The 12828-nt window shown below is 35.9% G+C and overlaps 3 protein-coding genes across 3 annotated transcripts; all 3 read right to left on the bottom strand.

The window, feature by feature from the left end:
- Window positions 1-36: 36 nt before the first annotated feature.
- Window positions 37-3754, bottom strand: LOC105198789. The gene is made up of 3 exons (XM_011165628.3): window positions 1262-3754; window positions 983-1042; window positions 37-655 (listed from the first exon to the last, which is right to left on the bottom strand). Exons 1-3 carry the CDS (start codon window positions 1629-1631, stop codon window positions 408-410), a joined length of 678 nt encoding a protein of 225 aa, XP_011163930.3. The 5' UTR covers window positions 1632-3754; the 3' UTR covers window positions 37-407.
- A 497-nt stretch (window positions 3755-4251) lies between these two features.
- On the bottom strand, window positions 4252-6637 carry LOC120358971. Its single transcript, XM_039455008.1, has 2 exons — window positions 5851-6637; window positions 4252-4823 (listed from the first exon to the last, which is right to left on the bottom strand). The coding sequence occupies exons 1-2, from the start codon at window positions 6329-6331 to the stop codon at window positions 4399-4401; spliced, it is 906 nt and encodes a 301-aa protein (XP_039310942.1). The 5' UTR covers window positions 6332-6637; the 3' UTR covers window positions 4252-4398.
- A 638-nt stretch (window positions 6638-7275) lies between these two features.
- Window positions 7276-9725, bottom strand: LOC105198791. Its single transcript, XM_011165631.3, has 3 exons — window positions 9279-9725; window positions 8484-8656; window positions 7276-8270 (listed from the first exon to the last, which is right to left on the bottom strand). The coding sequence occupies exons 1-3, from the start codon at window positions 9536-9538 to the stop codon at window positions 7945-7947; spliced, it is 759 nt and encodes a 252-aa protein (XP_011163933.1). The 5' UTR covers window positions 9539-9725; the 3' UTR covers window positions 7276-7944.
- Between the last annotated feature and the right edge of the window lie 3103 nt (window positions 9726-12828).

The raw sequence follows: 12828 nt of genomic DNA, 5'->3' as shown, positions 1-12828 counted from the left end.
TGTTAAAAATGTGATACAATTCAATATATTTTTGAAATATCCAAATACATTAAATTTAATGTATTTATAACTAAAAAACATGTATGTGAAATTTAGTTCACTTTTGACAACATTAAATATTTTTAATGTAACTACTCAAAGTTTGCTTCCGTTATATTACGTTAAATTTTGCTGTGTATTTTTAACAGTGTGTTTATTCTTTGTGAAATAACACATTTGTTTAGGTCAAAAAAAGAAGTAATTGTACATTAATTTGTTTTTATTAATTAAATGTTTAAGTAATAAATAAATAATAAAATAAAAAAAATATCAATACGTTTACATTATCGGATACATCAAAGAAGACGTATTACATGCGGTAACTAAATCATACAACTTTCGAAACTGTAATACGTGTCAAATATGATTCAGGTTGGAGGAACAACTTCCATTGCGCGTTGCCAGCCCCCGTAGCTACCACCACCACCACCACCATATCCGCCACCACCTCCATGATGTTCCGATGCTGTCGCATATATCACTTCGTGACCTCCTCCACCTGATACGAGTTTCTTCAAGCCGACTATCGCGCTTAAAACTAAAGCCATTTTCGCTGTCAATAATGCCGTACCAGCGATGAAAGCAATTTTTCCATAAGCTAGTTGCGCCATCATGCCTAAACAAATAATTGAAGTTTCCGTAAGCAAAATTAGAAGAATCGATTCTTTTTCCACTAACTGATTTTATAGCTAAATCTTTTATATATTTTTATCTGACTAAAAATTTATTTATTTTAACCATAACAAAATAAAGACTTTTTGTATAATAAAAAAAATATGTTTTATTTGTATCAGTGACATTGTTTAAAAATATAGTTTATTAGCCAAAAAAATTGTATTAAGGTAACAGAACATTTTGATTATTATGCTTTTAGTTTGTATTTTAAAATATAAACTAAATCTATTCTAAAAATTAGAACACTAATGTTTTTACAGGATCTTACCTGCTAACACGGCACCTGCTACTATTATATATCCGTAACCTTTATTCTTCTTTTTTCTTCCTGCAAATAAATCAAATTTATTTGAATATCATTAAATTCTATCTCTTGTCATAAAGCATTCTTTTGTTGAATATCCATGGTAAGAAATCGTGCTTGATTTATATCAAACAACGTTAATTGTAAAATATTTTAGATTATAATTTACATCGCGATGATTTCATGAATGATCAAAAGCGTACAAAACATGCTTTCGATAACGCAATGTTGAGGTGTCATTACCTTCAAAAGCATTGCCCGGTATTGTCAGTTTCACGCTTCTCGATGTCAAGTACTCATAGAATTTGTTATCCAATTTTTGATCGAGACTTAGTTCCGTGTCATTGTCTGCTGTCATCGAGCTGCGACTTCTAGCAGTAGATGCTGGATCTTTAGTAATTGAAATATAATCATTGATTTTATATACAGTATCGTCTTGGATGGCCGAGTCGAGGATCTCCAAGGCACGCCGTTTGAAGCAATCAAAGGTATTCTTTTCCTTTGCACACCGTTCAAACAGACTCGTATATTCACTTTTGGCAGTCACTAAATTGCAGAACACCGCGAGATAAAGGAAATGTAAGACCAAAATTATTGAACGTCGTTTTTCCATCGCAAACTATTATTTATAATCTCGCGAGCTCGTCGATTCTTCTTTTTGAGTTACGTCTAACACAATGATCATAAGCTTCTCCTTTGTTACGTTTTACTCTCTGTCCAGTCTGCTGGTCAGCTCGATAAATCCCGCAGACTACTCTTTAGAATCTGGTTGCATTGTGACTTATATAAGTGAGCACCCATTAGTCTCTCCTACCTATTGCATTAAGATTCTTGGTATACGCGCCCGTACTTGATCCACGCGCTGTTTAACGCCAGAGCACAACGGAAGGAAAGACCCCTCAACCAAAACAATGTCGTACAGCCCCGTAAGTAAGTATCCCTCTGACCTGCTTGTCAAACGAACCTTAAAACTCCACCGCGCCAATCGTCGTTAATAACAACGCATCAGGAGTGGAATGCAGGTAAAACAGACGATACTCTCCACCCAGACACGATTATAAGTGCAAACCTCTGCATCGAGAAAGAGAAACAGTTGTAGATTTATCCATCAATTTGCATGCATGACTAACTTTACGTGTTACAGAATAGTGTCATGCGGAAATGAGTTTTTATTATTTTCAACACTAGTTATTTCTTGTTATTGTTACCACATACATTGCTCAATAGCTAACGTAAAAACGATAGCTTCAATTATAGTTTAGCTTATAGATTACTTGGAAATTTCTTTCTTGCATCTTGTTGCACTTTATTTACGCTTAATTAAAATTATCTTATTTTAATCAAAGAAGCAACGATTATTAAAATTTATTTACTTAGATTATTAAGACTTTTTGTTAGCAAGAGTAAGTGAAATTCAGTAAAAAAGCTGGAAAGAGAGAGTTTCTGCGTTACTTAATACTATGGTATTGCATATTTTGACCTAGAAAATGTACATTTCATTAGAATATTAATGTACGAGGAAAAAGAAAACGCATCGAGTAATGATTCAAAATCATCACACATAATTCTTACTATGCATACGCGTGTGTAAGAGACAATGTACAATGATAAATGAAAATCAAGAACTCATTAACAGCATCTGAGATACTGTTAATCCAGCACAATTTACGATCCGTGACGAGTTACATTTGGAAAATGACTTGAACAATTAGAGTAATGGATTTGATCAACACTGTCCAATGCATTCTCAATTCTCGCAGCTCCTTTCGAGTATAAGCTGTTTGTTATACGTATAGTTTTGCATCACTTGATGAATTCCAATTACATTGACATCGATTGTTATACGGGACTAAATGTACATTATCCACTTTACTCGTCGTTTACTTTAATGATATAGTACGAGTAATCATTAAGAATAAAATGTACGTACAAACTTGAGTTTTTATCACGATCTCATTATCGAATGATACCGTTTCAATAATGATAATATTATCATTTTTTACTAAATAGTATATTTATAAATGCCACTTTCCCTGTCTATCAGAAAGATTCACAAGCGCTCTTAATAAAGTTATTTCATCGATATTGCTTAGTCTTTAAATGACATTTCCATCAGACAATTAACTGATAATCTAATCTTAATATAATATATCTCTTAACACTATAATACGGTATAAACTGATTAGTACAGATACAAGAAGCTACACGTGTAAAAAGAGGAATAATTAAATGATGATAGGCAAAGACGATAAACTTGTTTAAAGGCTTTCTTCACCGGCCGTTACAACATGTGATGAATTTCCACCTTAATTGTTATATGCTGACAGAGAATGCTATGAGCACGTGGTCGTACGTGTAGTCACATGACCGTAAAGATACGGTAGTATTTTCTTTTACGAGTAAATGTGCGTTTCCCGGATGTAATCATCGCCGTACTTGCGGACGGTAGTAACGTAAAGAGCGACGGAGAAAGAGAGAACTGGTACAGTTAGGCGACCGAAAGAAAGGACGACGCAATAATGGACTGAGACTAATGGGATCGCTAAGTGAAAACGTTAGAATCTTAGTGACAATTCTTGTTGATGGACAGATATTTGAAACTGAACTTGAAAGTGAACAACACAACACTTAAAATAAGAAATATTATTACACAATACAGATGAAGACATAGTCCTATCGACATAAAATCTATATTCTCTTTCAATTTATTTGATTTGTCTTAACACTACAAACTGTAATAAAGATTGCGTATAATATAATAGATAATGTAATAGAATAGAAAGAAAATTTTAATGACAAAGATATATAAAATTAAATGCTGTTCTAATAGACATTTTACATTTTTTTTGCTTTGTTTACTTACAACAGATTACGTAAAACCGTTTAATAATATAGATTACGGTATATAGGAAAATATATCGAATAAATCTATTTTAAAAAATTGTATAACGTATGCATTTAATATACATAAACAGTATAAAGAGTAGATAGAAAATATATAAATTTTTTATATGTACAGCATTTATATGAAGCTGTTTAATTATATAATTGATATGTACATAACGAAATATAGAAATGGTGTAACTGTAATATTTATACACAATATTATAAAGTACTATTATTATAAAGTGCAAGTAAAAGAAATCATATATATATTAAGAACTCTAAATTCTCTTAAAATCTTATGTCTAAATAACAATTAAAAATTAAACACTTTTTATATTTGGAGTAATTGAATGAATTGTTGAAAAAATAATATTATACATACATATATTATATATATAAAATTAAATCCAGAATAAACAGTAATGCTGCTCATGGTTTATATACTAGTAATTTATTTAAATCCTTTATTAATATATTTTAAGCTATGTTAATAATTAGTTTGAATCAAAAACAAAATTTTTTTTATTTTGTCTATCCTGTCCCGAAACGCTATTTCCATCGTAAACATTGACGACTTCCCTAATAACATGCTGATCATAAGGACTATAGTCATGTAGTGGTCTATAAGGTCGTTGCGGAAAATGATGATCATAATGATGGTGTACATCAGGCGGTGTCTCGTGTCCGTAGGCATGGAAACCATTGAACGCATTCGCCGAATAAGGAGGTGCTGCAGGTGCCCCGGAAAAGAGCGTGTTCCATCCTAAAAGACCAATTAGAAACAACGCCATCTTCGTCAATAAGAGGGCCTTCTTGGTCACGATTAACAGGAAACCGAACATAAGCGGGATTAGGGATGCCATATTGAATTTGAAACCCAATAGAAATGGCAGTAATATGTGTCTGGTCAACTGTCTTCCTGAAATAATAAAATTTGACCTTGAATTTGCAACTAGTTCCATGGCCTTGATCGTGCTGCCTGCTGGAGGACGTTCTTGAAACCGGTTGGAACACATCACGAACTTAGTCAGTACAAGAACTAGCGTAAGGTTTGAATCCATACTAAGGCCAAGCAAGTAATTCCGCGTAACAAGCTTAACAATTTTTTACAGCAAGCACTTTGTAATTTTATTCATTTTATGTAATCATTTTTTCACAAACAATTTGTGACTGTCACATATAATTTATACATTACAACATTATTGCTGTACATACATTGCACGTACCTACGTGCATTATATATTTTTTAACAAGCTTCATCATCTTTTATCATATAATTTATAAAAACAACATCAAGAAAAGTTTGTTTTAAATACGTATAGTTGTTCCTCTGCTGTGAAATTTATATTTTCATATTTTGCATAGGAGATAAATATAGAAAATTAAAAAATGTATATATATATATATATATATATATATATATATATATATATATACTTATAAAACAAACAATATTGAAATAATTTTTACATCAGTCTTTACATCAAAATGTTTTCACATTTTTAAAAATTTTGATTTACAGCAGAGGAACAATTACATACGTTTAAAAGAAAGTCGACTTGATGTTGTTTATAAATTGTATAATAAAAAACGATGAAGCTTATTAAAGGCACTCACAAAAAACTAAGAGATACGAATTTTTTTTTCTACGTACGGAATCTCATGTTTAAGGGGTAAAACACCCCTTAAAAAAAGAACAGTATTTTTCTTTCAAAGCAAATATCGAATTTTTTCTTTACAACTTTAAAGTACTCTTCAAATTGTACAACTTTTATTAAAAAATGTTTTTCTATCTTTTATTCTTTCAACAATATTTGTAATAAACTTAAATTTTTGTGTTCAACAACATATTTCAAGGAGAATCAAATCGGTTCCAGATAGTTGTGACATGTCCCTTGTCAGTTGAAATGTTCGATTAATTTTGCAAAATTAATATTATAGCTTACCTGTACTCGTCTGTCTGTCACTGTACGAAGCAACTCTTTCATTAAGAACGAATTCTAATATCCCGTTCCCATTTAACATCGGTCCGATGCGCATTTGTAATCCCGGATATATATTATCCAGATTCCATTTGACATTGCGGCGTTCCATCAATCTAGCAGCTGCTTGCACGACATTTCCGAAATCCTTCGGATCGTAGTCTAGATCCAGAAGATCTCTGCCATAGCCTTCCGCTCTGTCCAGTCGTATTTTTCCAAATTCCAAACTATCTTTGTCGTTCAAAGATTGCAAAGCACTTAGAATACCACGATTTACGCATTCGATTGTACCGTGTTCCTTCTTCGCGAGACATACACCGAGAGCTTCATTGAAGCTATAGGAATGTTCGTTATCCAGAGTGATATGTTCCTTAGGCTCCATGATCACTGTGAAACTCGTAGACACGAGAACAAACAGACATAAATAACGGAATTTGCCTTTCATCTTTGAATCATCGGCCTTAACCCTCACGTCGTATGTAAATACAAATGTATTTAGATAAAATCGAGTATCGGATAAAGAGTTGAAATAAACTGATAAAAATTATTCAAGATTTGTGAAAACTTTTACACAACCATTTTATTTAAATTTATTCCAAAATGGCAGGCACAAAAAATAATCCACACTATAATGGGCACATAAAAAACTTTGATTTCTAAAGCACTTTTCATATTTTTGAACTGTCATAATTTTTTTTTTGCAACAGAGAATTTTATCGCACAGAGGAGATGCAGAGTAATGGAGTTCCAGTAAAATACTGTTCCTACAGGTCCTGTGATCACCCACCTATATAGGCGACAAGGGGGAGTTCACACACGACAGAACAATTGGTTTCACTCGGAAGATTTTACAAGTAGCGAAAGTATACTTCGTTTGTATTTTATGCGCACGGCGCTTGGTCGATACACCGGATGCACTGAGAGAAGGGTAATTTCCTCTGGTCGAAGAATGGAGCGTCGGAAAGATCGTTATATAGTCAGATTGATGGGACAGACTTGACATCTGAACAAGAAAAATTGGGGACGCAAGTAGTGCGGATATAATTGCCAAATTTGCGTAAATCTGGAACAAACGATAGCTAAAAAATATATATCACTGAGTTATCCATTGAGACGTTTGGATAAAGATATATTAAATTTTTAGAGATTAACGTATTTAAAAATATTTTTCTCGTTCTCGACATGATATTTTTATTAATTAAAAAATTTTTTTATCTCCAATGGAAACTTACGTAGATATATAAATCGCCTATCTCCTAGTTTTCCGCTATTATCATTTTAACGATTCTTACATCAATATAAGTAGTCTTATATTAGGGAGAATTCGTATTTTTCATAGGTAAAGGAAAGGTTGTTTACGTGAGAATGGAAGAAACATTCGGGGAGAAATAAAATTAAATCAATGTTTAATATTATACAAAATTACAATTTATTTATAAATAATATGATAAGTTACATGATGATCCCAAGACGGGGTGATCGATATATAAATAATCATTGGATTAAATCTGGTGGTCCCGTGCGAGTACTGACTACGAGTCGTTCCGCATGCGACGGACACGGAGGATTCTGAAAGGATACCGCACGAGTATGATCGAGAGGGCGCGACTTGTATTATTTGAACAGGATTCCACTATTCTGAGAGTCTTTTGAGATTCTCATAATCTCTGGATACAGCCTTTCTTCGTTGTCGATGAAGTGAAAAGCTTCGTCATAGATTTACCGGAATGTATGTTAAACTACGACGATCGTAGCATCCCTATCGATTGTCGATCGCAGTATCGTCGTCAGAGTCGTCGAGTCACGTACCGTTAAATCCAGTCCGTGCAAAATCCAGTAACTGTCCGTGTCTAACAGTCATTTGCTCGTCTACATAGAATTACTATAGAGTTTAATATATAGTTTGTAACAAACGTCTTCGTTGTCGAGTTGAGCTTGTTTGCGGATCCCTGAGAAGCTGAGCCACGCCACCCTCGTGTGATCGCCGGATTAGAGACGATCACTTTGGCGAATGAAGGTAGAAAATTAGAAGAAAGAGAAGTTGCGCATAACTTTGAACTATTCGGAAGGTTTATACGCTTTGTACGCGAGATCGGAAGCGACCGCTGATCTCGCCCAGCCGTGATGCACGTCGTGGTGCACGTCGTGTCCATAATCATGAACGGGGTGAGCGACGACCTCGTAACTCTGGTTCTTGTAAGCGAGCAATTTCTGCAGACCGAGGATCAAGCTGATGATGAGGGCAATCTTGCCGATGACAAGGGCTTTGAAAGCTACCAAAGCCAAAGCACCAAGGGCGATGGGAATAAGAGCGGCGGCTTTCAGTTTCAGCAGAAGAAGAATGGGCAACAGAGATTTCACGATCTTCTTCTTCTTGCCACGAGCTGAAACATAATTCCACAATATGATCCACGAATCTTCCATTTTTTTTTTAACTATAATTTGTGGGCATATCCAAATTTCTTTTTATTTTAATTTTCCAAATATTAATGAAAATTATACAAGCAAAGTATATATAATTATAAAAACTAATTAGACTAATCAAGATATTTTTCTCTTCCTGTTTGAAATAAAAAATTGATAAAATTTAATTTTACCTTCGTCGAAAGAGCGAGAAACATCTTCGGGAAGGCTCAACTCAACTGTGTGCGTGGATAAGAATTTGGCGGCTCTGTCGACAATAGCCTGATCAATTGCGGCTTCTTTGGCTTCGGTCTCCGTAGGTAAAGTACTTTCAATGTCATTGAGAGACCTTGCATTGTCAGCTCGGCTGAAAAGAAGCGTATTCTTATCAGTGATTCTTATAATTATTGTACCTATATACTTCGAGTTATCTTAACGTTCGTTCTTCAACTTTCTATGTTAATTTTACGACAACCGGATGTTGCAGAATCAAGTAGTATTCAAGTTATACGTTCATTCATTATGGTAGTAATTAAGTGAAAGTAACAATTTATTCTCCAAACAGTTTACTGGATGATACATTTCGATTCTCCTCATATCTCTCCCCCTTCTCTCTCTCTCTCTCTCTCTCTCTCTCTCTCTCTTAATAATTTTGATTACATTCGAAACAAATTTGAATCTCAAAATTACCAAATATTATTAAGTAATTAATGAAGCTAAGCTCGGAAATGAAAGAGAATAAAAGATAGATTTTAATATCTTATACTGTCTAAAATAATTTTATACACTTTAGTCTAACGAGATATATTATATTTCGGATATAATATCGCGCGTTCACCACCGCGTTCATCACGATAGAATCACCTGCCGCATTTATCACGTCCCAATTTCACTTAAGATCGATCCACCGTCCTTTTGACTCTGATAAGGTGGACTCTGACAAGACGTTGATCGATCACTATCTCGAATAAATCCTCACGGTCCCTTACCTATTCTTGGCATCTTCGTTCTGCACAATCTTGAATCCATCAACGATATCGATGTCGGCTGAGCGAGCGACACGGTCGACGTAGCGCAAGGCCTTCATCTTGAGACACACCGCGATGCTCGATTCCCCGGAACAGGAAGCGTACACGTCGAGGGCCTCCTCGAGGATCGAGGGTGGCGGCGCTGAGCCAGCATCCTGTGTCGCCGGTGCAGCGAGAGCGGATACCACGAAGAGTGCTCCGACTACCACGAATTTGAACATCTTGACGAATTTTCCGGACAGCGAAAGAGAAACACCGAATCGAGAGTCAATTACTCCAACTCGTCGAAACTTTTGTCTTCACTTCCTCGCGCTTCCTCGTCTTTGCGAATTCGACTTCCTTTTTTTCTCGCGCGTGAACGCTCGAACGACGATCGTATCGACACTGCCCGAAAGAATCACGATTGCTGCCTTTTATCCTCGTCGCGAAAGGGGTCCGCGTACGTTTTTGAAATTTTGATGGCCCCCACCGGGTGGCCCTCGCCTGCCGTTGGGTTACAACCCATACGAGCTATTGGTTCTCCTCCAGGCGGTCGTTCCGTTTGTGTCGTGTGCGTCTCTCGCGTTGACGCGCCTCCACATCGCCTCGCTGGTCCTTCTCCACCGGCTCTCCTCTCCGGCGTGTGCCTGTGTGTGTGCCTACTTAGGTCGTTTGTGTACACAACGGGTGTGTTGGCCGCCGACAAACCCGCCCTGTGTGTGTGCGTATGGATGCGTGTGAATACGGACACACATTCGCGAGAACACGAGAGGAAGAGGACGAGGACGAGGAAGAAAGAAGAGAGAGAGAGAGAGAGAGAGAGAGAGAGAGAGACGGTGAAAACGAGAGAAAGATGATGTGTACCTACGCACCACTGGCCTCTTCCTCTGGATCGAATTGAGGGAGATGTTTCGACACGAGTCAAAAGTACCGAAAGTACCGATAGAATTCCCGAGATTTCTTTGAGAATTTAGATTAAAAACTGAGATAAGAAAGCGGACTTGTTCGTCACGCGTTATCATTCACCGATGTGCCACTGATTGCGATTCTTATTGATTTAGCGATTTCGCGCTGGCCGCTATGCAAATAACTATGGAAATTTGCGCGAGACTACTCTCGCGAAAGATTTAGGTGTTACGTCCTGTTTTTTACCTGCTAAATGCAATGGTGAAGATACAGCAGCTGCGACAGGAATTGCCTACTTGTCAGAACTTTCAAAGAGACACATGTGCAATGTGCTATGCATTAAAGATGAATTATCTGCGGTAGCATAAATTATTTGGCGTAGTCTTCTCTCCGAATGACTTGTCGAATTGAGTCACTTGTCATAATTAGTTTCTAGGACAGAATAAGGAGACTGTCTATATTTTATTTATTATCGAATTGTCTCTCTCTTTCTCTCTCTGTCTCTCTCTTTCTCTCTCTCTTAATAGCGAGCGTATGTTTTTAGCTAAAACTTGAAAAAAGCGCCATTTGTCTCGGAATTTTCAATTAACACTACTTTTATTTCAAAAAATCTCGTGACACCATTTGCAAAAGATCTCATATTATGCTAATAGAAAAGTGGCAGTTATATTTGACCAAGCACTTGGGATAAGTTAGCTTATGATTTCGCTTTCGTCAAAGTATATTACACCGGGTACTTGTACACTATCGAGTAAGCTGATACCTCGTATGCGTATACACCTCCACAACTTTCCAACGTACTTATAACTTTATACGAGCCGATGATGGTCTTGCAATAGATAGTACAGACGTAACATCGCGCGTTTATTATTATCTGGAATTGTGACATTCCTAACATTCTTCAATCGTGGAAGCTTTCTTTGCTTTTATTGGCATCACATTTTTTATAATATAATTTTATTTCTGATTTTAATGTCCTAATTTTCGTTGATAACAGTTACTTTTGGATTGTATAACTCGTAATACTGCATTCCTGTCGATTCTCCGCTCTGCTTACTCGCCTCCCCATTTATCTTATTTTTTCCTTCGTTTTCCCTTCTATTCGTCATGTTAATCCTAAACGCATGATTTAAGGTCATCTTTTTTTCTTAGATGGGTCCCGATCAATAACATAACTAGGCAATGATCTTTGAAATTAATGTATCGTAACGTTTCAGTGACTCTGTCGCACGGAACATTTAACGGTTTTTCACATGGAATGTGCGTGCACGCATCACTGTGATTCGATCATGTGTGTGAGTTGGGCCCAAGCCAGAGGTTTCCTCCGGGAGAACAAGCCGCGCCTCGCCACGTCTCACCTCACTTCGCCTCGTCTCGTTTCGCGCGTTACCGTGACCCGAAGACTTCTTGTCTAGAAAAAAAGATGAAAAAAGGGAGGAGACATACCCAAAAGTATTTCATCGCTGTCGGTGTATTCGGGCACGAGGGAAAGAACTCGGATGTGCGGCTGACTTTCTCCGCGCTTCAAGTTCGAAGATGGTCAAGCGAATCTCTGCATCGGTCTTCACCAGCTTAAGTTCTCACGAAATTCGTTTCATCGAAGAATTCGCTAACATGAAACGGTATTTCAACACCCAAGCTATTTAAAGGAGTGGTATTAAATCTTCGTCTAAAAATAGTATCTAAAAATCAACAGTTCTACAATTGTGACATCAGAAAAAATATTTAAAAGATATTTAAAATCTATAATATTTCTTATATTTTTTATTGGGTGACACTGAAATGCACTCAATACATTTTGTATTAGAATGGATACCGTCTATTGGAACTCATACCGAATTTCTGCATTTAATATACACCGATTGTGCACCAGCTCAATGAAATATATTATTAAAATCTAGAGCATGCTTCAATTGTATTGTTTCTCTATTGTATTGTTTCTCTATTGTTTAAAATATATCTAAAATATTACATTTTTTTTATTAAAATTTAAAATATTTAAAATTTTAATTATATCACATAGTATTTTTTACAAATATTATGACAAGGAAAAAATAAAAAGAATTTTACATATTTAACTTATAAAGATTTACATTTGATATAAACTATCGTCTTATAAAATTAATGCAAATATTATTTATTTCTATATACTTTATTGCTCTAAAATATTATTGCTTCTTTTTTCATTCAATTAGCATTATTCACGGCTTGTTCGCGAAGTACATAATATACAATGAGTCTCATGGAACTTTCACTTTGGTCTCGCAACTTTTTTCTCCGCACCTCGCACAAGAAAACGTTTATTCTCTCCGCGTATTAAATTCCGTTATTGTATTAGAGTCAAATGTCCTTCGTTTATAATTAACAGACAAATCAGACAATTTAACGCTTTTTTGTAATGTACATTTACATTATGTACAGTAAATTAATTGTACATAGCATCACGTGCTAAAACGCTAATCCGGATGGTACATCGAGTCGGGTAGCAGCCACGCGTACTCTTGGTGGTGGAACACTTTCCTCTCGCCGACGCCGGCGAGAGTGAACTCGTCCGAGGATCGAGGTCAGGTCAAGGCCCCCACAAAGTGAAGCCTTCGTATCCGAGAGTTCTCTCCTGCTTATTCTG

Source organism: Solenopsis invicta, chromosome 11, assembly GCF_016802725.1.
Source record: "Solenopsis invicta isolate M01_SB chromosome 11, UNIL_Sinv_3.0, whole genome shotgun sequence".
NCBI lineage: Eukaryota > Metazoa > Arthropoda > Insecta > Hymenoptera > Formicidae > Solenopsis > Solenopsis invicta.
This window is presented reverse-complemented; position numbering and strand designations above follow the sequence as displayed.